This window comes from Panthera onca, chromosome A1, assembly GCF_046562875.1.
Source record: "Panthera onca isolate mPanOnc1 chromosome A1, mPanOnc1 haplotype 2, whole genome shotgun sequence".
Classification (NCBI taxonomy): domain Eukaryota; kingdom Metazoa; phylum Chordata; class Mammalia; order Carnivora; family Felidae; genus Panthera; species Panthera onca.
In genome coordinates, this window is record NC_138339.1 from 75626753 (window position 1) to 75654665 (window position 27913).

Consider the following 27913-nt stretch of genomic DNA (forward strand, 5'->3'; position numbering starts at 1 on the left):
TAGCTAAATATCTTCTTTTTCATTTATCATTTGAACATTTCCAAAATCTCATAAATTATTTGGATAGGCTTTGTTTTTGCATTTCCCAATGACCATAAATATATTTAGGAATAATATAAAACTATTTCTGCCTTTTATAACCTATCATGTATTTAAATGTCACATAACAACCATCTTAAATAAGTGACATTTCAATTGATGGTAGTGAGAGACTTGAAGCAAAACTTTTAGAAGTGTACTTGTTTATTTTCTTTTTTCCCATTATGTGGAAAATTTTCAGCATTTATTCTCACATGGAAAGAGACAAGATAATGTGTCATGATGTATCTCAAAAATAGCTTTTGAATATTTTAGTTCATATACGTCACACAGTTCCTTTTCTGTACTATAATTATCTCCGTCACAGATAATATCCCGGGAATGTTCAATTCATATGTAAGCAGAAATATGACAGCAGCCTGCACTGAAATAGCAACTGCACAAGCTTATCATTTAAGTTATACCTTTAAATATCTTTTACCTAGGTTCATGATGGTCCGTAGTGGAAAAAATGGTGACCTTCATCTTAAGCAGATTGCGTATTATAAACGAACTGGTGAATATCATCCAACTACGCTACCAAGTGAGAGGAGTGGCATAAGAAGAGCAGCAAAAAAATTTATCTTCAGAGGTAACATTAATGCCCTACATCTTAAGTAAAAAGTTAATATAGATGCTTTTCCATGTGTGTTCTCTGTGGAGTCCTGAGAATTTCTGCAGTAACTGGTTGTTGCTTAACAGTTACCAGTGTAATTGATGATGCCATTCACTCAAAAGCAAAATAAAAATGACACTGAAGCTAACTGAATGCCAGCAAGCATGAAAAGGCCATTTTAAATCATAGACCGAAAATGATACCATGAAAAATTAAACACTCACCTAAATTAACCTTGCCTGCTTTTGTTCTCAGGTGGTTCCAACTTTAATGACACTTTCTACCACTTATGTCACTATTAATGAAGAGCTTAATTGATGCTAATATGAAAGTGTTGACGTTAACTTTTCTTGCTATATTTATTCCTGTGGTCTCCCCCTGCCATCAGATATTCTCAGGATCACATTCATTTTTGGACACCTAATCCCCCTGAATGGAATGAATATTTGAAAGGCAGTAGAATCTTTATGTTGAAAGATTATGATAATTTTTCTCTTTCTCCTCTTCACAGGGAAGAGAAGTTTTGAGTTGAAATAAGCTGGTAGTCACCAGATAAATGAATGAATGTTGGTGCTATTAATGGGAGTTTTGTCTATAGGTAGAAAATCAGACTTCCTTAAAAGCGGGTCATGAAGACTATAAAATAATAAATAAACACCTCCTCTTATCTCTCTGTGTATAACCCTTCCTATAATTCCTCTACACTTAGTAAGGACACGTTTTACTTTTTGGTAAAGTTAGGATTCATTCATTTATTTATTTAATCATTTATGCAGCAAATGTTTACCAAGTTCCTACTGTGTGCCAATCACATGTTAGGTTGAGGATAATACATTGATGAATAAATTAGATGAGGTTCCTGCTCTTAAGTTGCTTACCTTCTAATTCAAGTAAGGAATGTTCCACTCAGCATATAGTTAATTAAGCACATTAGTAACTTGATGCTGTATTTTGGAGTTTTTTTCCAGTTTGAGTACTCCCATGAAAAGATAATTTTATACTTCTGTGGTTATTACATGTTTTGGTGAGCAAGCTAGCTCCACTGGTATAGTTACAAAATTACAGCAACTGGTGCTCCTCCTATGTATCTAGTAAGTTTAGCAGCTGAAAACCTTTCAGACTGCATGTATTCATTACAAATAAATATGCTATCTTAGAGGGAAAAAAAGAGTAAAAAAAAAAAAAAACGTAACGGCTTGAAGATAAGGCTGTGATTATTTTAAAACTATATTGGTCTCTAAAAATTGCAATTATATCTTTTTGGCATTATTTATTCTAGAAAAAAAGCTGTTTTATGTTGGAAAAGACAGAAAACAAAATCGTTTGGTGATTGTTTCAGAAGAAGAAAAAAAGAAAGTCCTAAGAGAATGCCATGAAAATGACACTGGAGCTCATCATGGCATATCCAGGACCCTTACTCTAGTGGAATCCAGTTATTATTGGACTTCTGTGACCAATGATGTCAAACAGTGGGTATGGCTTATGTATTAAGAATTTCTTAGGGGTACCTGGGTGGCTCAGTCGGTAAGTGTCCGATTCTTGATTTTGGGTCAGGTCATGATATCACAGTTGTGAGATCGAGCCCCACAGTAGGCTCCTCACTGGCGTGGAGCCTGCCTAAGATTCTCTCCTTCTCTCTCTGTCCCTTTCCCACTTGTGCATGCACGAGAATATTTTAAATAATGTCTTTGTAGTAGATATCCAAAATTCTTTATTGCTCCAGATTTATTCTAGATATTACCTCTTATTAAGCACTTTTTGTATGGTAGTTTTTGTACAAAAACATTTAAAAGGAGTTTTACTTCCCATCAAAATTCTCCTTTAAAATCACTAAAGTATAATTTGAACTAAAACGTTATTTAAACATTTGAAAAATAGCATATTTAAATAGATTATTTAGAACCAGGTTTTCATCATTCAACTCTTGTATAGGCAGAATTCAAATGGGGCTGAAATTCTTTTGACTAAATGATTACCTCTCTGATGGCAATCATGTGATCTTTTCTTGAGAGGAGACTATGTTCATAAGTCAGATCCATTGTATGCTCTCATCTTTTGTGCATATTTCATCTTGATATAGAAAATATCAAATATGGGCGCCTGGGTGGCGCAGTCGGTTAAGCGTCCGACTTCAGCCAGGTCACGATCTCGCGGTCCGTGAGTTCGAGCCCCGCGTCAGGCTCTGGGCTGATGGCTCAGAGCCTGGAGCCTGTTTCCGATTCTGTGTCTCCCTCTCTCTCTGCCCCTCCCCCGTTCATGCTCTGTCTCTCTCTGTCCCAAAAATAAAAAAAAAAAAAAAAAAAAAAGAAAATATCAAATATGGTAGATACCCCAAATCAACTAAAGGTAAAATCAAGTTGCAAAATAATGAAATTCGTCTGAGTTTTGTAACTTTATGACCTATTAAACCTTCAACTTCTTCTTATAGGAAATTCATCTAGGAATTGTGGTATTCTTACTGGTAGGTCATCTGATTCCTACTGTTTCTAGTGTACTTTATATGATGAATGGTAGGAATTCCTTGGTACGTATATGAGATCCCTTTAATAATTATAATAGTACATTGAAAAGATTGTCATTTCAGGTATAAAAAATTAAACCAACAACTAACTAAAAATCATTTATGAGTTATCAGTTTGCAGTCTATGCATATATTCTAAGACCTCAGTAATTGTATTTGCCTTTATAACCTGCCACACATTACTTTATTCAGTGAAATATTTGCCAAATCTTTATCATTTGAGAATGGATATGATTTTTGGAAATAATCAGAGGTTATTATGAAAACTAGTATATAAGTTGGAAGATAAGACTTTTGATTAAAAGTAACTGTAATGCAAAGACAGTTTATAAAATTTTGTTCACAAGTTGGTTTAAAAGAAGTTTCCTAAGTGGAATTCTAGAAATATGTTGAGCAGTGGCAGCATCCATATGTTAATCAATTCTCATCCCACTTACGTAAAAACCTCCATGACAGCATGGGCTTTGCTTTTGGTCTTTCTATTTTCTTGAGACCTCGAGGGATTTCTGGCATCTGTAAGTATTGTTTGAATAAAATTATGTTTTAATAAATATTGTTGGAATAGATTAATGACTACATTTATTAGAATGATAACTTTAAAAGAAAAAATCTTTTGATTATAGAAATTATTGTATATTCAGCTACTGACTTCAAATTTTAACAAATTTGATATAAGAAATTTGTTTGAAGATTTATTCATTTAATAAATATATATTGAATATAAACTATTGTTCCATGTGAATAAGACCTGTTAAGGTAGTCCTTGGATTGTAATAACAAGTAATATTTTGCTTATTATTCTAAATAGAAGGTTTTATTCTATTCTGAGAATAGTCTAAAAGTTTCTCTTTCAGAACACAAAGTACCAGTTAACCATTTTAAAGTTCAGATTTATAAGACTGGTATTATGTTGACTATATTAACATCTGTATTTCATTTCTTTTTTTTTTTTTTTTTTACTGTGTGCCTATTTTATAGGTATATGCTTGTCAGCATTGCCAAGTGGCAAAAAATACAGTTATTCTAGCTCCTAAACAGCACTTTCTCAAGGTGGAGAATCCATGGAGTATAGTTACTGTTGATCTGATGGGCCCATTTCATACAAGCATCAGAAGTCACGTGTATGCTATAATCATGACAGATTTGTTCACAAAATGGGTTGTGATTTTGCCTCTCTGTGATGTTTCACCATCAGAAGTTTCTAAAGCTATTATCAATATATTTTTCTTATATGGACCACCACAGAAAATAATAATGGACCAAAGAGAGGAGTTCATTCATGAGGTAAGATAAATAACTTATATCTAAGAGCATATTTTACTTACCTTTCAGTAAGTAATGAAAAGTAACTAATGAAAAGCCTCACCCTAAGTGCATATAGTGCTTAGAGATAATAATAATAACACTGTGAAGCTATTATGAATCACCAGTTTTTCCAGTTATGTTTAAAGTCATGTGATAATCCAGGAGTTTGGAAATTTTACCAAAGGTATCAGTAAATGTTTATAAGCCTCTTTTGTGAGGTTTAATAGCAAAAAACTAAAACTCACAGAAGATTGAGAAAATTTGTTCTTTTTGCTGTGATTTCAGTGGTTTAAATATTACTGAGAGAACATAATGGTGACAAAATGTAATGTTTTCTTTTCCAGAAAATACATAGAAAACACTGCTAAAGTGTTGAAATAATATTAGAATATTACAGTGTGGATGAATACAATGTGTGTGTGTGTGTATTACACAGTTGGATGAAAATACAGATGTTTTAATAAAATGCACGAACTTTTTGTAAGTCTCTGAAGGAAAGACAATAAACATTGTCAAAGGAAAATCTGCTTCTTTGATTTTAAAGATAGGTCTTAAGGAAAACCAAAATTATAACCATTAATAGGATGTCTTGTTGATGGAAGAAAAAAGGCTCTTGGGGTAAGGATATCAGGATAGCATCCCACAAATGAATTCACTGGATCATTCCTAGACAACTTATTGAAACAAAGTTGTCTGACCCTTTTCCAGAGGTCAGTCATTTAAAGCCATTGATTATAACCTCAGATTGAGGCTATCCCAAATGATACCAATTCTCTGGGATTTCTCTCTTTCTCTGTCTCTTTCTCCCTCTCTCCTTCCTCCCCACCCAATGTGGGGCTCAGACTTAAAACCCTGAAATCAAGAGTCGCATGCTGTACCCACTGAGCCATGTGGGTGCCCCTCTAGGATTTCTTCTAAATTACTTTTGAATTAAAAGGAGGCAGCCTAAATTAGTACATATATTAGCTAGGAACTCTATTAGCTACAAGTAAGAGAATAAGGTGCTATCCTGATATCCTTACCCCAAGTAAGGTACAAGAGAGTACCCCTCTCTTCTCTTGGCTGTCCAAGGTTGGAAGGGTAACTCTGAATGTCATTGGGGACCCATGCTTCTAGTATTATGTTCCATCATCTTTGAGATGTGACTCTCAATCTTATGTTCATGACATGGCTGCCAGAGCCCTTGCCACAAAGTCTGTGTTTCAGACAGAAGAAATGGGTAGGACAACAGACCAAAAAAGCTAGTACCATCTGAGTCTGCCCAGCAACTTCCATTTACAGCTCTTTGGGCCAGAACTATATCACATGACTACCCTTACCTGCACAGCAGCTTGGGAAATATGATTTTGTTTTTGTTGGGTTTTTTTTCCTAATTTATTAGCTTTACCTTTTTAGTTACTATGATACTTGTCTTCTTACAATTAAGCAACAAGAATATAGTTTTTCAAAAGACAGGTTTATTAATCAAACATTTACCCAGTTAAGAATAATAAAACATAGTCCGAGGCATAAGGTAGGAAAAGTAAGTTGTTTCACATTTTATAGACTTACTGTTAGAAGTTTTCTAAACTCATTTTGGCTTTTGTTAGGTCCTGCAGATAATAAAATAACCACAACAATAATAGTAACATTACAAGTTATAAAGTACTTAGTAGTTGCCAAGAACTGTTTTAGGTGCTTTACAAACATCTACTCCTATAATGCTCAAGAGTCCTGGGTAGGATTTTCCTCATTCTACAGATGAGGAAAGTGAGTACACAGAAGTTTGGTTACTTGTCAAAGTCACATAGCTATTAACCAGATTATGTGACTTCGTGTTTTTTTGAGAAATTGTTTGCTGAATTAAAATGTTACATGAACTCAGGGTTAGTGTTAAATTCTATTCTTTGATTTCCTTGCTGTATGTGTATGTTTAGCAAGGCACTTAGCCTCCCAAAGCTTCAACTTCTTATCTGTAAAATGGAGTTAATGATAACTTATGATTGTTCTAAGCTAATGTAAAGCATTTAGTGTACTGACCACATAATGACTCAATAAATAGTCATTGCTGTTTTTAATACAATATGTATGCTTTTATATAGAACGGCTACGATCAGTGAAAAAGGCAAGATTCAAATTCTTTTGAAACCTTTCAGTCAGTGGAAGAGTAAAATACAAACTTTATTATTTCTTTAATTTTTTAATTTTTATATTCTCAAATTAGGTAACATACAATGTAGTCTAGGTTTCAGGACTAGGACCCAACAATTCATCTCTTACATATGACATCCAATGCTCATCCCGAAGAGGGCCCTCCTTAATGCTCATCACCCAGTTAACCCACTCCCTCACCCTCCCACCCCTATCAGCCCTCAGTTTGGTCTCTGTATTTAAAAGTCTCTTATGGTTTGCTTCCCTCTCTGTTTTTATCTTATTTTTCCTTCTCTTTCCCTATGTTCATCTGTTAAATTTCTCAAATTCCACGAGTGAAATCCTATGATACCTGCCTTTCTCGACTGACTTACTTCGCTTAGCATGATACTCTCCAGTTCCATCCATGTTGTTGCAAATGGCAAGATTTCATTCTTTCTCATTGCCAAGTAGTATTCCATTGTATGTATATATACCACATCTTCTTTATCCATTCATTAGTTGATGGACATTTGGGCTCTGCATATTTTGGCTATTGTTGATAGTGCTGCTATAAACATTGGGGTGCATGTGGCCCTTTGAATCAGCATAAAATACAAATTTTAAAGTCAACTTTGTTTATATATTTTTCAGATCAATGTTGAACTATGTGGATTGTTTGGCACAAAGCAAATTGTAATTTCTCACGCCTCCCAAGCTGTTTATCGAACTGAAAGTACATCTAGCACAATCAAAGCATTTCTTTGTAAACACTGTGCTGACCACCCAAACAACTGGGATGATCACCTATCAGCCATTTCATTTGCCTTCAATGTAACTCACTTGGTGTGTGTCTTTTTATACTTTTTATAATTCCTCACTTTTGAGTGATGACTGTTTCTTGCTATGTAATTTATTACAAATTGTTTATTTTCGTTAAAATAGGAACCTACTAAAAATACACCATATTTTCAAATGTTTACTCGAAATCCTTATATGCCTGAGACTTCAGATATTCTTCATGAAGTGGATGGTGATGATACAAGTATGTTTGCCAAAATTCTAGGTGCAGTTAAAGAAGCTGATAAATTATCAAAAATGGAGAATAAGACAGCATCAGGACGACAGGTGATTCTATGTAATAGAAAACTCTATAATCTAAAAATCCATAAGGCAATTTAAAAAATTTTGGCATACACATACATACACACGGAGGTACGCACACATCCATAAGCATATATATAATATACTAAGCCAAATTTTTTTCTGTTAAATTCTGTTTGTCTTGATAAAACAGTATGCTTATTAGCTATAAAATCTTGAGAGACCGGGGCGCCTGGGTGTCTCAGTCGGTTGAGTGTCCAGCTTTGGCTCAGGTCATGATCTCACCATTTGTGAGTTTGAGCCCCGCGTCGGGCTCTGTACTGACAGCCCAGAGCCTGGAGCTTGCTTCAGATTCTGTGTCCCCCTCTCTTTCCGCCCCACCCCTGCTTGTGCTCTGTCTCTCTCTCTGTCTTTCAAAAATGAATAAATGTAAAAAAAAATTTTTTTAAAAATCATGAGAGACAATAATGGGAGAACCTTGTATTTTGGTATCAAGTAGAGCTGAACTCAGATTTCTGGTCTTGTTGCTTTCCAGTTGTTTGATTTGGGCCAATTGCTTAACCAATCTCAGTTTAACTTCTTTGTGAAGTTAGGGTATTAATGATACTGGTTTTGAAATATTTTAAGATTCAAATGGGATTCATACCCACTTTGTAGTAGTATCTCAGTAAAATAACCATTTTGTTATTATCTGCATTTACCTTCAAGATACTATAGCTCTTTCATTCCTTTGTTCTCTTTTTTATTTTGCTATTGTAGGTGGAGAACAACAATTTTGAGGAACTGAATAAAAGCAAAGTCATTGTTAAAAAGAAACCAAAGCAGTTAAATCCATTTCATCTAAAAGTAGGTCATGAAGTTTTACGACAAAGGAAGAATTGGTGGAAGGATGGTCGTTTCCAGTCTGAATGGGTTGGTCCTTGTGTCATAGACTATATTACCGAAAGTGGATGTGCTGTTCTGAGAGACAACACTGGGACTAGACTTAAAAGACCTATCAAAATGTCCCACCTTAAGCCCTATGTAAGAGAGTCCAGTGAACAAGGTAAACATCTGTCATTTATCTGAATTTTTACTCTTTGAATGAGGAGAGAACTTAAAAATAATATAAGAATCCCCCGACCCTGGCCTAAACTCCTTCTCTTAGTTAGGTTTTCTTTCCCCTTCCCATTTTTATAAAATGTGGTATAGTTTTAGATACCAGGTATTCTGTTTTATTAGAATGTCTCTTCTGAAACTGTCAGGCTTGGAAGAAATTTTATTTTGATTTCTAGTTTACTTTTCACACATTTGCCCCACAGTTCACATAGGAGATGCTGTACCTATTTCACAGAAGGAAGAATTAATACCTTTTCTATTTTTACTTTCACAATATTTTACTTGTCACTTTGTGCCTTGTTTAGCATCAGAAAATATCAACTAAGATAAATAATGCCAGAACCAACCATACTAACCATAATTCTGTGAGATAAATACACTAGGGAACTTTAAAAAAAAAAGTGATTAATTTGTAATGTTGCACCATAGTCAGGTCATGATGGATGCAAGGAGGGTGCAGAGTAGGGTGTAGTCAGAATGCTTTAAGGTACTGTCAGAAGAGGTGATAGCCTTTTGACAGCAAGGTTATACTTGCCCCCAAATGTGGTTTTGAACAGTCAGGATGATATCCTGATTTCTTTAACTCTTCCGTTCAGAGATTAAGAGATAAGTGACATTTTGCCATGGCTTTCAGATTAAATCCCACTTTCTCCAGCCTATTTTAACTGCTCCCTACAGATTCTCTTGGGTGGATAACACACAGGGAGTGAATTGGTACCTCATCCAGTTAATTTTGCTTTTCCTATAAAGCAGTATTCTTTGAATATGAATAACAAAGGAAGATAATACAGTACCAGGCTTAAGTGAATATTATAAGAGCAATAATAGACTATTTATGTTTACCCTAGTTTTTTAGGATAAAAAAGGCCTTGGAGGCTGCTCAAGAATAGTTTAGCTTTGCTTCCGATCTGGGTTACAACTCTCATGTTTAAAATTCTTAGCACCTTTCCTTCTGCTTATGACAGCCTAATTGCTCTATTAGTAAACTTACCTTGGACTGTTCTAATTCTGAAATCTCACAGTACTCATTCTCTTTCTTGGAAGGTCGGCGCTTTCATTCCTTGTACCTCTTCTCAGTACTGAGTTCCCTTCATGATTTGTCTTATGCAAATTAAGTAGGAAAAAAACTGATTATACAGATACATGTTGTCCTTTTTTCTCTAGCATGATTTTCTCCCTAGTCTCAGCATTCAGGACTTGCTCCCTTCTAATGTGTAAACCTTCCTTAATTAATACAAAATTTACATGGAAAATGTTGCTATATCAGGATCTGTTTCAACATTTTACAGTTTGCTGTTACCAAAGACTTTCTCAGAAAGGAGGCCAAACATTTTGCTACTCCTGCATATTTCAGAATCCAATTGAGGAGAACAGTTTCTAAACAGAGGCAGTCTAATTTTTGCCTCATGCTCGAATTCTCTGCTGATATTTCTTACAGTAATATAAAAGAAATTACAATTTTAGTACTAGTGTACATATAAGAAACCTGAGATAAATGGGTAAAATTGTTTTTTCTTGTTAATCAAAGGACGTGTGGTCTGGCCATCCTGGAATCTGGTTCTTGATTACTCTTTGTTTCTTATTTTGTGTTTCTTTTTCTTTTCTTTTCATTTTTTTCTTAGATTCAAAATAAATGTGATTTCTGCCATCTTTTTCTTCAGTATCACACATTTTCTTGAAAATCTTTAATTCAAAAGCTGATTTTAAAGAGTCCTTGAGCTGAATGTGAAGCAAACTAAATGTCTTTGAATGACTTAAATCCTTTTCTTTCACTTGACATAAATTTGAAAGAGGTATAGCCTCTGCACTTATCATTGCTGTGCACTGTCTGCACTTATCATTGCTACTCTTACCAGCCATGAGATCTCGTAGCTGTTTTAAAGACTCACTGTCCAAAGCAGATAAGCTTCTGTTGCCAACTTCTTATCCATTCTTATCTAGAACATGAGGGAACACATTCAGTACTAGGTCTACAATATTTCTCATTGCTATTTTTAGCAACCCTATGTCATTTTGTTTAGTAGTTCAATGTCAGGTACCTTTTCAAGACTAATTATTTTAACAAGAAGTTTTATGACATTCCATACTATCTTTTTGTGATCATAATGTTCCCTTTGAAAGGAAAAATGTTACTGACTCCTTATCGTATCCAACATACATTTTGAGTAGTTTTATTTTGTTTTGGGTGGAAGTTGTGATAGATATCTGTCTGCTGATTGCCCTTCACAATTTATGAAATGGTCTTCATTATTTTGTAAGTTTCCTTTTCCTGCCATAACAAATTACCATAAATTCAGTGGTTTAAAATGCACATCTTACAATTCAGTATCTTAGAATGCCAAGATAATTTTTCTTGGGCTAAAGCCAAATGTTGGCAGGGCTGTGTTCCTTTCTGGAAACTCTAGAAGAGAACCTATTTCTTTGCCTTTCCCACCTTTGAGGGGCTGCCCACCTTGTGTGGGTTGTGGTCTCCTGCCTCTCCAGAGCCAGCAATGGCTGGTAGAGTCCTTCTCAGGTCACAGGCACTGCAACCTTCTCTCTTCCTCCCCCTTCCACATTTAAGGACCATGTTCTTGAGGCCACCTGGATAGTACAGGATAATCTCCCTATTTTAGGGTCAGCTGGTTAACAACCTTAATTCTGTCACTTCTTTTTTTTTCCTTTGTCATGTAAGGTAATATAAGTACAGGTTCAGGGAGTTTTTGGTACATGGACATCTTTAGGGGCCCATTATTCTCCCAACCACAATTATGGTCTACAGTCAGGAAACAAAACTAACCTTAGTTCTTTATTGTCAAGCCCATGATTTTTATTGTTAATGTAATTCATCCACAGAACCTCCCTTTGTTTGGGCTCCTAGTTGTATAATCTCTAAATCAAGAGTCCTTCAGTTCTCTGTTGTTAGTATTGCTTATCTATTATAGTGACAATTATGTAGTATCAAATTATAATTATTGTTATTTTATCATAAGGAAGGATATACTAGTGTGGCAATACATTCTAATACTTTTAGGATTATCAGGCCATATATAGAATTAGTCTGGTCACCTCTTTTCAGAATAAGAAAATTATATTAAAACCATGTATTTTTCTGTTTGAAGAAACAAATTAAACCGAATTATGCGGACTTTTTTGAGACTTTAATTTTAACTTATTTTTCTTCTTAGGGAAATTTAAAAATTTGTTTCTTTTATTTTTTTACCGCTTAAAACTATATAAGGTGGGGTGCCTGGGTGGCTCAGTTGGTTAAGCGTCCCACTTGATTTCAGCTGAGGTCATGATCTCATGGTTTCTGAGTTCAAGCCCCATGTCAGGCTCCATGCTGATTCTCATTCTCATTCTCTCTCATTCTCTCTCTCCCTCCCTCCCTCCCTCCCTCCCCACCCCCTCCCCCCCCCCCACCCTACCCTGCTTTCTTGCTGTCTCTTAAAATAAAAATAAACTTAAAAAAAAAAAAAAAAAACTGAGTAAGGAAAAGTATGTCAAACTGCTGGTAACACCTTACCTCTTTTTGTGAGAAACTAAAGACCTAATTATTCAGTCTGGTCAAAACTGAAATAATGCTTTTCAGCAAACAGATGTCATAATGATAACTAAATTAACAGAATGAGAAAAGAAAAATTAAGTAAAGTTTATCATGTAATGTGACTGAATTGAAAATGTTTTAATATTGTATGTTTACCTCTCTATCTTGGGGGTAAAAACTTAATTTCTTCTTTTTTAATATCCCTAACTCAGGATTATTCTACATCAGTACCATCCAGTAGATATATATAAAATGCAAAAATTATTTAATAGTGTAATTTTAAATTTTCTAGTAGTCACATTAAAGTAGAAAGAAACAGGTGAAAATAATTTTAATAATATATTTGATATAACCCAGTGTATCTAATTATTATTATTTAATCATGTGAGTAGGGCCTGATCGAAAGTCTCTTTCAGGTAATTTTTGGTAATTTGTTTTGAAGTTAAAGAGCATTTCTGTTAGCTCCAGTAGGTTTAGACCATAGTAGGAGTTGAAACATATTTGACCTTTCTGAATGAATGAGAATTTTGTTTTTTTTCTTACACAAACAAGGCTTGAAATCTCCAGAGTAATTTTCCATTGCATATAAAGTGATTTGTATAGAATTTGCCAGGTTAGTTCTTGTTGTTTACAGTGTTATTGCAATAGGTACTTTAAAATGTATCACTTATTTAAAAGAAAAAGTATGTATATTATATAAAGACATATATAGAAACTCTCCTCTCATAAACAAGTGAAGTTGGTAAAATCCATTTATTTCGAAGTTCAGTGTAACAAGGGGGTGTTTAAGCTGAAGGTCTGTGAGTACATTTCCAAGATACCAAAGTGGTAACTTCTAAGAACTTTATATCTGTGCATGTTTTTCCTGTTGAAACATGTTTACTGGACATATTTTTTAAAAGAGACCTGATTTATCTGCATTGAAAACAGTGTTTGAGACCAAAAACGTCCTTCATCAAAGATCTTGGCAAGGATCTTTGGAAATACCTTAAATGCTGTGGTATCTGCTTTCACTGATATTTTTGCAGCTTTGTGCAGGAATTCCCATGGCTTATTTGAAAAATTTCATCAGCAATGCTTTTATCATACCTAACCTTTTAAAGTTCTCTTATATACTAGTATCTAGCCTTCTCCAATATTAAGAGCCTTAAGAGTGAACTTTGATTTTGAATCTTAGCAACATATGCTAAAAGTGTTTCAAATGCATTGATCACAATTTTGTTCTTTCTTACTGCTCTTGGGCAGTAGCACTTCTCATGGTTTGTATGATTTGGTTTTTATCTTTCAGAGTACCTCTTGTCCAACAGTTCATCATGCTAACATACAAAACTCATTCTTAACCACCTTCAATTATCCATACTTTGATTTTCATCATAAATATGTGTATCTTCTTACCATCCTTCTCAATTTTAGTTCCTACTATTCATAAATAAGAATTGGTGGGGTAAAACTTGGAAAAACCTCTCAGAACTAAAATACCAAGTATACTTTGCTTAATGAAGAATAAAATGGGCAAAACTAAATGCCCACACAAGCCAAGTCCATTTATACCATCTGTGGGTAGAGACCATGGCTTTGATCTTTGGAAGTTTTTAAATCAAAAGTGCTTAAATGTTGTAAACTTAATGGGATTGGATTAGGCTCAGTAAGCTTTCCACAAGTTAGCATGAGAATGGGTCGAAGAGGATCATATTCCAGGGTTTATTAGGAAATTTATATGCTCTGAGAAGTTTTTGTTAATCTCTTATCTAAATGGGCAATTAATCTTCCTTTTGATATTTCTTGAACTTAAAATTTGAGGATTCTTTAAGCCATTAAAATCGTAGAATTATGAATGTTTTGGGGAAAAAATCCAGAAAGAGAAAGCAGGGGTCCGGGAAGTTAATCATCTATGGTGGAAGAGTTCTTTGTTGTAACGAATTAAAAAATGCCAGGTTGGGAGGAATCCTTTTATATACATTAATCTTTTTTTTTTCTTTTGCAAAGATGCTACTGCTTTTCCATCAGTTTAACATTCATATTAAGCATTTTTTTTTCTTGAGAGTGATGATAACTTTGCTCAAAATAGAATAAAATGCTGGCAAGGAAAGTTCCTTGTCAGTATTTCAGTATGAATTTAGCTATACCTTAAAACTTCATGAACATTTTGGTATTAAATTAGACTTAGGTAAGCTAAGTATTTTAAGCCCACTTACACATAAGCTTGCCTACTTACCTGTATCATATAAGCCTGACTTTAGTAACTCTCACAGAAGCCTCATTCTAGTAACTTCATATTATTATTCGTTTATAATTTCATATTATAAACAATTTGATATTATTGCTCTACTACATATTCTATGAAGATTAGGTTATCTGAAGTTACAAATGTGAGGATTTAATTTGTTAAATATCATTCAAGATCCCATTAATTCACTCAGAGGTGCTTTTAAGGATAACACCAACATCAGAAATAGAGTTCTATAACTTTGCTTTTAATCTTTACCATCATCTTCAGCCCCTTCTATCCCTTCACCCATACCTGCCAAAGACAGGTCAAGGGAACAGGACAACTTGACTCTTTTAAAATTTTTGGTCTTTCCTGAACTCTATGCATATGAACTGTATTTGTCATTTTTTTAATGTTTATTTATTTATTTTGAGAGAGCATGCATGTGTGAGTAGGAGAGGGACAGAGTGAGAAGGAGAGAGAGAATCCCGAGCAGGCTCTGTGCTGTTAGCGTGGAGCCTGATGTGGGGCTCGATCTCATGAACCATGAGATCATGACCTGAGTTGAAATCAAGAGTCTGGTGCTTAACCGACTAAGCCACCCAGGCGCCCCTGTATATATCATTTTATTCATCCTTTGACATGTATATTTATTTAGTAGATAGGAGAACCCACCAGAAGTTAATCTTATTGTTAATTTTTATTACTTGGGGTTTCATCCTTATTTAACATTGTTTAATTTTAAAATGATGTTTAATTATAATACTAAAAGGTGACCTTATGATGTTTCTTCTTTCAGACAGTCTTTATCTCTTGCAAGGTTCGGTAGTGGCAGATCATGACTACATCGGATTGCCTGAAATTCCAGTTGGAGCATACCAAGCAAATATTCTGGTAGAAGATGCAACTATTGGCGTAGTCGATAATGAATTACTGACATCAAGCAAAGATGGTGAACTATTAGAATATAGAAGTGCCAAAATTTCTCCATTGCTGGAAGATCATAGTACTCTTGAAAAGCAGACTTTCAGTCTGTTGGACTCTTCAAACCAAGTCCTTGAGTACTTAAGTTAGTAAATACTAAAATCTATTTAAAGTGTTTGTTTAGAATGTATAACTCCTTGAATCTTGATATCTTTTCCATTCAAAAAAGTTGTATAGAAGTGTCTTGACACACTCTCGATGACTAAATCCTGAAGTTTTATTTTATAACTATTAATTTATATAAACTTATGTTTGAATGTCAATACATATATATAAAGGCAAAGAAAACATATAATATATAGAATTCCCTTTTTCTTCTGAAAAGAGAATAGGCAAAGCATGATTACTTCTTAGGAAGGAAACTGAATTCCAGCTCAGAACTCTCAGATCTTTCTCTGCTATTGGTGCCATGTTTTCAGTTTAATTTTTTTTTGGAATATTTTCCCCCTTTGAAAAGTAAGTTTGAACTACCTAGAATGGGATTAATAAATATTTATTCAACCATAACGATGAATTAAGTGAAACTTCTTTCTGTGTCATAGGAACTTTTAAAAACTATTGTAGGGAAAAAATTTTAGAGTTGTTTAATAAGCTCTTAAAGGGTATTGATAACTTCACCTTGTAGGCTCAGAATTTGTATCTGAATCGATGTATTGGTTTGAAAACAGTTGTGCATTTCCATAGTATATATTAAGCCAAAAACACCTTTAATAACATTTTTCTTCAATCTTAGAGAAGTAAATAATGCTAACTAGTATAAAAGATTTTAAACTATAAGCTCTGATATTCTGATATTTATAACTTTATTCAACAAATATTTGCTGTAAAACACTTTGAAGAATTTTGTGGGAAGATTAAAGAATGAGTTAGATGTGTGTCTCATCTTCATAAGGGATTTACAGTGTGGTAAAGATTATAGACCATATAAGTCATGTATAACACAAGTTACAAATTACATGCTGAAGTCCATTAGAGAAGTACAGGTAATATACAGAGAGTGTCATAAAGGAGAGATTTTAACTTCTAGATAGAAAATTTAGGATTATGCTTACAAAAGAAGGATCATTTGAACATGACTTTGAAGAATGCACAGGATGTGATGAGACGGTACAAAAGAGAGGAAGAAAAATGAACAGAGTCAGAAAAATATTATAGTGATTCACAGAAAGGCAGGGCTTTTGGTTGTCTATAGTACCTCAGATACTTACATTCAGGTGTAATGTATGGGAAAATAAAGCTGAAAAGGGAAGTATGAATGAAACTTTGTGGAGGGTGTTGAATACGGTTATGGTTTGAATTGTGAAGTACTAAACTCTGGTACCTCAGAATGTGACCTTATTTGGAAATAGGGTTATTGCAGATGTAAACATCAGTGTAGATGAAGTCATATTGGAGTAGAATGGGGTCCTAATACAATATGACTGATGTCTTTATAAATGGGAGTAATTTGAACACAGACTCAAGAGGAATGAAGAGGAAGGCAGGGACTGGGCATATATCTTCTACAAGCCAAAGAATGCCAGATTACCAGCAAACCTCCAGGAACTAAGGAGGAGGCATGGAACAGATTCTTCCTCACAGGCCTCAAAAAGAATCATCCCTGTTAACACCTTCATTGTTGATTTGTAGCCTCCAGAACTGTGAGGCAATAAATAACCTTTTTTATACACAACCCAGTTTATGGCACTTTTTTATCGCAGCCCTACCAAAGTAATACAAATACCTAGCTAAGTTATTTTTTATTTTCTGAGGGCTATTGAAGGTTTTGTTTTTGCTTTTTATTTTTTTTCTTTCTTTTTTTTTTTTTTTTTAATTTTTTTTTTCAACGTTTTTTATTTATTTTTGGGACAGAGAGAGACAGAGCATGAACGGGGGAGGGGCAGAGAGAGAGGGAGACACAGAATCTGAAGCAGGCTCCAGGCTCCGAGCCGTCAGCCCAGAGCCTGACGCGGGGCTCGAACTCACGGACCGCGAGATCGTGACCTGGCTGAAGTCGGACGCTTAACCGACTGCGCCACCCAGGCACCCCGATTTTTTTTTTTTTTCTTTCTTAATATAAGTTCTACACCTAGCATGGGACTGGAACCCATGGCCCCTGGATGAAGAGTTGCATGCTCCACTGACTGAGCCAGTCAGGCACCCCCATTGAAGGTTTTTGTATAGGGAGGTGTCATGATCAGAAATACATTTTAGAGAGACTCCTGCCTGGGTGGCTCAGTTGGTTAAGCATCCAACTTCAGCTCAGGTCATGACCTCTCAGTTTGTGAGTTTGAGCCCCGCGTCGGGCTCTGTGCTGACAGCTCAAAGCCTGGAGCCTGCTTCAGATTCTGTGTCTCCCTCTCTCTCTGCCCCTCGCCTGCTCACACTCTGTTTCTCTCTCTTTTCAAAAATCAACATTAAAATTAATGATAAAAAATACATTTTAGGAAGTTTAATCTGATAGCTAATAAAGGTTAGAGGAAGAGAGAAGAAAAGAATGGGGATTATTTGATACAGTTTGGCAGTGATGAGTAATGGGAACCTAAACTGTTAATGAATAGAGCATATTTTAAGATCAACAGAATATCCCACACATTATGTATGAACCTTACTGAACGGTGATATGATACGGGAAATAGAGACCTGAGATACTGTAATTACTCATTTAAGAAGAAAGATTAGGGGCACTTGGGTGGCTCAAGTTGGTTAAGAGTCAGACTTCAGCTCAGGTCATGATCTTGCTGTTCATGGGTTCGAGACCCATCTTGGGCTCTGTCCTGACAGGTCAGAATCGGGAGTCTGCCTGAGATTCTGTCTCCCTCTCTCCACCTCTCCCCCACTCATACTATGCTGTCTTTCTCTGTCTTAAACATAAACATTAAAAATTTTTTAAAAAAGGAAAGATTAAATTATGTTTAATATGGGCTAAAGGATATGTGATTGAAGGAAGAAAAAAAAAGAATCTGGGGGCCTATACCATAGACCAATTAAATTCTGGGTAGGAGTCCAGAAAGAAATCTTAAAGTATAGTCCAAAATAGTGATAGCTATCATGCTCCTCCCATCAGCAGAACAGGGTTTGTGATGATGTCATATTGGGCCCTTGATGGTTAATATAATGGTCAAGTGTCCCTTGCTCAAATGAAATGACTTTCCTCCAATGATCACCTCATTCAAAATCAGCCTCTTTTTCATTGTAACAAGGTAATTAGTAATGAGTCATTTATTTTTTTAATTTATTTATTTTGAGAGAGAGTGTGAGTGCAAGAATGGAGGATGGACAAAGAGAGAGAGAGAGAGAGAGAGAGAGAGAGAGAGAGAGAATCCCAAGTAGGCTCCATGCTGTCCGCGTAGAGCCCTATGTGGTGCTCGGTCCCACAAACTGTGAGATCATGACCTGAGCTGAGATCAAGTCACACGCTCACTGACTGCCACCCAGGCACCCCAAAAGTCATAATTACAATTTCTAGACACTCTAAAAAAAATTCTGCCTTCCCTAACTAATTTATGATCAAACTGATCTTTATCCTGTGTGCATTGATCATGGTGGGCTACACTATGCTGTGTGTACGAACGACCCCAAAAATCTTAGTGACTTAACACAATGAAAGTGTTTCTTAGCTACATTCTTGGTTCATTAAGGCCTTGGCTCCATTTTTATCCTCACTCCCAAGAGACAAGCTGGTGTAGCCTCACCTGTGGAATACCGCCACCACGGCAAGGGGAGAACATACCCAGCACCATGAAGAGCCTTGCTGTCACGTCATGCACAACCTTCCATCTCCAATTACGGTGGTCAAACCTAGTCATACACTGCTAACAGGTACAAGTTTCTTTTTGTGGCAATGGTACAAAAGTCCTAAAGTTAGTGGTGTTAGTTGCCTAACTGAAAATATTAAAATCCACTGAATTATACACTTTACAAGGGTGATTTTATGGTGTGAGAGCTACACCTCAGTAAGATTATTATAAAAAGAGTCTAAACCAAAACTTAAAAAAAAAAAAAAAAAAAAGCTAGCCACATGGCCACACCTGTAATACCTAAGGATAGTTTAGTACAGTCCTATATTCCTGGAAGGAGGAAAACTGAAATAGTGGTGGCTAGCTATAATAGCTGCCTTGTTTACCTTTGTTTATAAATTCTATTATAGGCCATTTTGATGACAGTTATTTTTACTTCCTGATAAATAGCCAATACAAGCTAGTCATATAAGCTGCTGATTTTATTGCTGAAATCTCAGGATTCTAATGTAGTCTAATTTCAAGTACAGATTATAAGTAAGCAAATATACACAAAAAATAACAAATTTTGTATGTGCACAGTCTCATCTCTAATGTTTGCAGGACTCTCCATGAAAATGGAGGTCCACATACCATATGCCTAAATAATGAGAAGTTATAAATCACACTAACAAACTGTTCCTACCTTGGCAAACATGCCTTCTTAAGGTTCCCAGAATTCTCGGACTCCTCGAGCCCGGCACTGATGAGCAGCAAAGCAGGGCGAGCTGGACTCAGCTCTCTTTGTCCCAACGCCGTCCTGTCCCAAGGACAACCCACCCCCAGCTCCTGCAGGTGTGCTGCTTCAGCGGTCCAGACATTTGGAATGTGCTTCCCAGCTTCATCCACTGTCCTGGGATGGACCAGGAAGGCCTTGGAAGAGGTTCTCCAGGTGAGGAGGGACACGTCCCCAGTTGCTGTGATCTTACCGTGTGGGGAGGGACATATGATAGAATGGGACAGAGCCTAGCTCTCAAGCAAAGGGTCCAGGGTTGGAGTCCCTCTTGCCTGGATTTAAGGGAGGTTTTCTATAAGTATATAGTAAAGTTTTGACAGATGTCCAGAAATGTCTTTATGAGGTTTTGTATGCCACCTTGTGGTATACACTTAAAAACATGTTATAGGAGGAAATGGAGATGCTGGACTATAATAAAACAAAAATATATTTTAAATGGGAATAATATCTTTGAAAAGTTATTTTTAAATTTTGCTTAATGGTTATTTTTGAGAGAGAGACAGAAACAGAGTGCAAGCTGGGGAGGGGCAGCGAAAGAGGGAGACAGAGAATCCAAAGCAGGCTTCAGTTTCTGAGCTGTCAGCACAGAGCCCGCCACAGGCTCGAACTCACGAATTGTGAGATCATGAAGTCGGACACTTAACCGACTGAGCCACCCAGACGCCCCTTGAAAAGTTATTTTTAAATATCATGATTAACCTGTGAAGTGTAGAATTTTCTTATATGACCATCTTAAAAAAAGCAACTCACTAAGATTTATAAAAGAAAACTTACCACATGGTTAGTTATCGGATTCATTCATACAATAAAAAAAGGTATGTATTTAAAAAAAGTGGGGGAAGGCGTACCTGTGTGGCCCAGTTGGTTAAGCATCTGACTCTTGATCTCAGCTCAGGTCTTGATTTCAGGGTTGTGACTGCATAGAAAGTTTTAACTGTTTTGTTCAGAGCTCTACAAAGGACTGTGCCACTTCCATTGGGAGTTTCTAACTCTAATAATTAAAAGCAAAAATAAGCATTTAAAAAGCAAACTTATTTCAAACTTCTGTTTTCTACAAGTGCATCTGTTACTAAATGGGAAATGCTAGCTTCGTGCAGTGTTAACAATTAATGTTAAGCAGGCAAAGATCAATTCAGTGTCATCAAATTAAAAAGTATCTAAATTGGTAGCTTGCTCTGAGCGTGAGGCCCAGGCAAATGTTTCTTTTGCTTCTTCTAATCCCTCAATGTTCTCCTCACCCCCTTTCTTACTTCCTCATGCCCATTAATGCTACATCCCTTGTGTACCCACTCACACCTTGTTTAGAAGTTAAGTAGCCCTGGGCCTGGGGGACTTCCCTTATCTGACCACCCAATTATCCAACCTTTGAAGGTCCTTGTGAGGAGCACACAGAAGGAATTCCTTAGTCTGCTGAGTAGCTGGAGGAGACCAGAAAGCCAATGACAACTTCATTCCTCTCCCCTACCTCGCAATGAAACCTCTGTTAGTTCTGAAAGGTCTCAAGAATTGAAGTGGAGAATGGAGGAGAAACTAAAGGAAAGGTAGTCTGACTGTAATCCTTGCCTTGTACTATTTTCATATAGTGGTAGAGAGAAAAATACTAAATGGAATGGTTCTCTTCCTCCAATATTACATGTTTCTATTGCATCATAGTACAAAATCTATAGTCTCTGGGCTTCTGAGCAGTATTTTATACTGGATTTTGCTCTTTTTATTTAGAATTTCATCCTTACAAATATATATATATATATATATATATATATATATATGAAACACACACATATATACACATATTACATATATATTCATTTTTCAATTTTATGTGGTACATAAACAATGATAAAATGATCATAGTGGTGGTTTATGTGACTTGGTCATAGCTAGAAGTAAATTACTGGCAAATCTGCCTATGCTTTCAGAATAAGACTTAGACCGCTGTTAAGCCATACTGATCACAAATTATGTTGAATAATCACTAATTTTACCTGAGGAAGTTAATATGTTATGGGTTGAAGAGGTAATAGCTTCTTTTTTATGTAATGTAGAAAAAACATATAAAATCCAGAAAAAAGGGGCGCCTGGGTGGCTCAGTCGGTTAAGCGGCCGACTTCGGCTCAGGTCACGATCTCACAGTCCGTGAGTTCGAGCCCCGCATCGGGCTCTGTGCTGACCACTCAGAGCCTGGAGCCTGTTTCAGATTCTGTGTCTCCCTCTCTCTCTGACCCTCCCCTGTTCATGCTCTGTCTCTCTCTGTCTCAAAAATAAATAAACGTTAAAAAAAAAATTAAAAAAAAATAAAATAAAATCCAGAAAAAATACAAATATATTAAAAACCCTAAAAATTCAACACCCAAAAAGACAACAACCCAATTAAAAAATGTGCAAAGTACTTGATTATGCAGTTCCCAAAGAAGATATACAAATGGCCAAAAAGCACAGGAAAAGATGCTCACTTAACATCTTTAGTCATTTGGAAAAAGCAAGTCTAAACCACAATGAGATATCACTTCACATCTCCAAGAATGGCTGTAATAATTTTTTAATTGAAAGTTACAAATGTTGATGGGAATATAGACAAATTGGAACCCTTGTACATTGCTAATAGGAATGTAAAATAGTGCAGCCCCTGAGAGAAACAGTCTGGTTGTTTTTCAAAAAGCTAGACAGAATTACCATATGACCCAGTAATTTAATTCCTAGGTATATACCCAAAGTATTTGAAAGCTGGGACTGGAAGAGATACTTCTACACCAGTGTTTATTGCAGCATTATTCACAATAGCCAAAAGGCAGAAACAACCCAAGTGTCCATCAACAGATGAATGGATAAACAAAATGTGGTATGTACATAGAATGGAATATTATTTAGCCATCAAAAGGAATGAAGTTCTGAATAATGCTACAACATCATTGACCCTTGAAGACATTATGCTAAGTGAAATAAGTCAGACAAAAAAGGAGAAGTATTGTATGATTTCAGTTAATGAAATAGAAGAACGGGCAAATTTATAGAGACAGAAAGTAGATACTAGTAGATACCAGGATATAGGGGAGGGGGAAAGGAGAGCTAATGGTTATTGATTTTAGCATTTCTGTTTGAAGTAATGACAACATGTTGGAAATAGATAGTGGTTGCGCAGCATTGTGAATGTAAGTATACCACTGAATGGTGTACTTTAAATGATTAACATGGCAACTTCTATATTGTATATATTTTACCATAAAGTTAACATGTAACATACCAAAAACTATTGAATTATTCACTTTAACTGGGTAAATCATATGGTATGTGAATTATGTCTCATGAAAGCTGCTTAAAAAACTTGTGGGATACAGCCCAAATTGTCCTTAGAGGAGAATTTATGACTTACGTGCCTATCTTGGAAAAAAATAAGAGTTAAAAAGTAATGAGCTTAGCATTTAATTTAATGTGATGTAAAAATAACAAGTGAATAATCCTAAAGAAAATACAATAAATGAAATCATGAAGATAATAGATATTAATGGAATAGAAAATAAACATGTAATGACATGCACTGAGGGAAGAGTTAGCAATCCTACTAAAACAATAAATCTAGGGAATTTGTAAATAAATAATACTGTGAGGTAAAAAGGGTCAGAACCAGATATGAGGCATATATTTAAAAGATAGAGGGTGTCACAACTTTGTTTCAATAAATTTAAAGACTTAATAAAATGGATAAATTCTAAAAAAATTTAACTTGCAAAAGTGATTTTAAAATAATAAGCCAGATGATTTTTCCAAAAGTTTGTAACAAAACATAAAGAATACATATTATCTTATATAAATTATTCAATCTAGAAAAACAGAACACTCCTTAAATCTTGGCATGAGGGTAGAAGAATCATGATATCAAAATCTAAAAAGGACAGAATAAGAAAGGAAAATAACAGGTTATTCTCTCATAAATAGAAATACAAAGACCTCAAAGGAAAAAAAAAAAAAAGCAAACTGAATGCAGTGACCTATATAACAATATGCAATATGACCAATTGAGTAGATCCCCAAAATTCAAGGTTGGTTTAATGTTAGAAAAGCAGTTTGTATAATTAACAGCTGCACTTCTAAGAGACATAGCAAGAAAGAGATGAAACACAAAAGATAGTTATAACTGAAAGAAATTTAAGGAACAGTTTACAGAAGGATTAATGGAACCCATAACAGATACTTGGATATCCTTTTGGTGACTAACAATAGCCAGAAACCTCTAGGATTGAAAGGGCAAAGGCAAAGAGAGGAAATGCTTAGCGAGAAATGGAATTATGGAAAAGGGTTTAACCATAAGTCTTCGTAGCCGTAGAGGAATGTATCCTCTGCCAGAACCATAACAAGTCAGAACTGTGACCAATGAGGGCTACCACCCTCCCATCTCCTGGTACTGCCTCTCATTTGTCAGCCCTCATGAAAAGCCAGTGGCAAGGGAGCTTGGGGATGCAATTAGTGAAAATAAGCCTCAGAGGGAATAGAGCAGTAAAGGACAGAGAATGGATTTGGGGTGTTCACTTTGAGAACAGCCAGCTAAGCCATATGATCAGAGGTAAAAAGGAAAGTTGTATAACCATCTAGTTGACAAAGTTCTGCAAAGGGCTAATTAGATAGTAAGTATTTTTTAATTTGCAGGCCACGGAACTACACATTTTGCCATTGTAGTATGAAAGCAGCCATATTGTACTTAAACAAGTGAGTGTGGCTCTTTTCCAATAAAACTGTATTTACAAAAAAAAAAAAATTGTTGGCTGAATTTGGCCTTTGAGGACAGTAGTTTGTAGACCCTGTATTTAGTAGATGGAGAAAAAATATTTGCTGAATGTTAACATCCATTTGAAATTTAAAACAACAACAATAACAAAAACCTCTTGGCAAACTCAGAAAAGCATTTCCTTATCCTGATTCAGTATATGGTGTTAAGAAAAAAAAGCCTATAATAGGCTTTATACTTAATGAAGACAAATTTGCAAATATTCTGTATAAGATCATGAACCAGACAAATATCACTGGTTTTAATTATTGGGGGCTCTAGCCAGTATATTAAGGCAAGCAAAAAGAAAGAAAAGTCATAACAATCAGAAAGAAACTAATTTTATTTGCAATAGAAATAATTGTCCACATAAAGAACTAATATAAATCAATATGAAAAAAATAACCTAATATAAAAATGGGCGAAAGTCTCCTACTCATAGGAGAGAAAAGTAAAAATGAATAGCTCCTGCAAATATCTTTTGTTTGCCCCTATATACCAACTTTACATTCTTCACCCCATGCTTCGTTTAGGATCCTGGCCTCAGCAGCGTTCTCATCCTCTTTGACATCCATTTGGATTCAGCCAATGGGGATACCTGGCAGAAGATCAGGAGAGGAGAGTGAAGTTGAGATATTTATTCTCCTTGATCCCTTCCTCACTCTAGCTGTTTCTTCCAACCAAAGTTTCCTGCTTCATAAGACTCTATTCCTCTAGGTTTCCAGTAACCTTTCCCTCCTCTTATCCTTTTGGATCTAGGAGTAGAAGCAGCTCTATTGCTGACAGTCTGGATTCACCTATACTCCATGAACATCTTTGTACTTAGTTCCTTTGATTATCCTAACATGTCATTTGTTCCCTCTTCAAATCCTGATACAGTTGATCAGTATATTAAAATATGCTCAATCTCATTGATAGCCAGAAAAAAAATGCAGATCAAAACCATTATTAAAGATGATTTAAAAACTGCCATATTGGGAATAATTAAAAATCTCAGCAGGGCTGTAGAGCAGACAATACAGTTATATATAGTTGGTGAGTGTATAAATTGATACAACTATTTCTGAAAAACAATTTAGCATTCTGTAGCAAAGCTGAAGATGCACAAGTCTATAATGCAGCATTTTGCACCAGGTGCTGTGTTCATGAATGTTTATAGGAGGATTTTTTTTTTTTGCAATAGCAAACATTAGAAACACCATAGCTATCCATCAATAGAATGGATAAATAAATCGTGGCATATTCATACAATAGAATACTAAGTGGCAGTGAAAATGAATAAATTACAGCTACATAAAAAAAGCATGAATGAAGTCAGGAACACAATAGGGAGCAGAGAAATCAACTAACAGAAGGAGGTGACACATGAGCAAAGTTTTGAATAAAGTGAGAAAAGGAGCCATGTGTATACCTGGGGGAAGAGCATTCCAGAGAGAAGAATACCAAGCGCAAAGATGCTTCAGTGTTTCTGTGTCTGTGGTTTTGAGGAATAGAAAGGGGCCCAGGAGACCTAGAACAGAGTAGTAGGGAGTATAACAGAAGATCATAGAGGCAAAGTGGTAGAATAAATTGTTTCAGGCCTCATATTGACTTTGTTTTTAGTCTGAGTAATATGGGAACTCACTGAAAGTATTTGAGAAAAGTGACATGATATCAATTCTTATTTTTTTAGATAATTACTCTGGAAGCTGGATTAAGAATGGACAGAGAAAGGGCAATGGAAGACTGGTTATGAGGCTGTTGCAGTAATTGAGGTGAGAGATGATGATGGCACTGGTAGTAATGGAAGTGGTGAGAAATGGCTAATATCTGTTGTATTTTGAAGGTAAACAGGATTTGCTGACACTGGAGGTGGATGTTTAGAAGAAGAGAGAAATCTATGATGACTCTAAACTTTTTAGGCTTGCATAACTGGAAAGATGGAGTTGCCACTAAGATGAGGAAGACTAGGAGGAAGAGACTTGGGAAAGAAAAGAGAAGTTCAGTTTCAACGTGTTGAGTTTGAGATGCTTATTATACATTGACGTAGAACTGTTGGGTAGATATTTGGATAAGAGTCTGGAATCCAGGGGATAAAAATTCAGCATTCATTTATGCACAGTTCAGAACTCTCCAGAATAAAACTTTAATTAATATGTTTCCCTTTGGAGAGGCCAAGACATTCTCTTTGCTGCACTTATAGTTGACCTGCCACATTTCTTGTTAATCACTGCTGAGGCAGCGATCCAAAGCATCTGGTGACTGATTGTACATACTCTATGGCATTATTTATATTACCTGGCAGATCAAACAGATGCTCAAGCAAGTTTTCTAGCTTTATGAATGATGGCAGCAGAGCATTTGGCCCCCTTCCCCCTTTTGATGGATACAGCTGATGCTAACACCACATTTAAGGGACTGCAAATAAAGCTTGCAAGTTCTCAAAAATCTCATCCTCATCTTTCAGTACATACTGAATGAGACAGAGCGTTGGTCTTAGCAATAACATATTACTTTGCAATCACATAGTACTTTGTCTTTGCTGAGGAATTTACAATCCAGTGTAATTTATACAGAATATCACTTTTCCTATTTTTACCTCAATTTTCAGTTGGAAAACTGGAGAGAGAACTTTTTTTTTTCCAGAAAAAGAATCAGAAATTCTTAGGAATATCTCCTATCCTACCTCACAAACTTGAGTTATTAGCCTTTAATTCTAAATCTTCCTTTGAATTCTTGTCATAACCTAAAAGTCTTAGCATAGTGTATAATTTTACTAAGATACCTAGATTGCCAAGGTCATTGGGATACAGGGCTTTACTGAAGCAATATGACATTTCAGTTAACTCGGAGGAGAAAGCTGTGTTTGGCTCCATTGGTAAAGAGTTTTATTCCAACTGTGATGAAGGACTGGTCATATGTGAGTAGGGAAGATGGAATGGGCAGTGAAGGTAGTGAAGGAGCAGAAAGCTGAATGCTTTCTGTTCTCCTCCCACACATACGCAGCTCTTTCCATAGCTAGCTTCACATCTCTCCCTACTGGAAGGCCCTCTGTCTTTTAGGTGTTGAATCTCACGGAAAGAGGCTCCCTGAGTTGAGAAATCTAAAGTAGGCAATAGATCTACCTGATG

The 27913-nt window shown here is 35.6% G+C and overlaps 2 protein-coding genes across 15 annotated transcripts in view; one reads left to right on the forward strand and one right to left on the reverse strand.

Annotated features, from left to right (window-relative positions):
* The window catches only part of GIN1 (gypsy retrotransposon integrase 1), a 79485-nt gene that overhangs the window by 7736 nt on the left and 43836 nt on the right, over positions 1-27913 (forward strand). For 4 of the 10 annotated variants that reach the window (XM_078447693.2, XM_078447707.2, XM_078447703.2 and 1 more), the window contains exons 2-13: positions 525-670; positions 1974-2167; positions 3123-3155; positions 4194-4499; positions 7284-7475; positions 7575-7757; positions 8493-8778; positions 15366-15635; positions 19203-19351; positions 19978-20200; positions 21416-21585; positions 26476-26557. In XM_078447693.2, the coding sequence (XP_078303819.2) occupies positions 529-670; positions 1974-2167; positions 3123-3155; positions 4194-4499; positions 7284-7475; positions 7575-7757; positions 8493-8778; positions 15366-15635; positions 19203-19348 (1752 nt within the window). In that variant the 5' untranslated portion in view covers positions 525-528 and the 3' untranslated portion in view covers positions 19349-19351; positions 19978-20200; positions 21416-21585; positions 26476-26557. Of the gene's footprint in view, positions 1-524; positions 671-1973; positions 2168-3122; positions 3156-4193; positions 4500-7283; positions 7476-7574; positions 7758-8492; positions 8779-15365; positions 16058-16993; positions 17223-19202; positions 19352-19977; positions 20201-21415; positions 21586-22744; positions 22884-26475; positions 26558-27913 lie in introns of those variants that run through there. The other 6 variants (XM_078447697.2, XM_078447700.2, XM_078447710.2 and 3 more) reach the window with 6 other exon arrangements.
* Positions 25128-27913, reverse strand: part of PAM (peptidylglycine alpha-amidating monooxygenase) — a 286781-nt gene continuing 283995 nt past the window's right edge. For all 5 annotated transcript variants that reach the window (XM_078447685.2, XM_078447682.2, XM_078447671.2 and 2 more), the window contains one exon: positions 25128-25401. In XM_078447685.2, the coding sequence (XP_078303811.1) occupies positions 25385-25401 (17 nt within the window). In that variant the 3' untranslated portion in view covers positions 25128-25384. The remainder of the gene's footprint in view (positions 25402-27913) is intronic.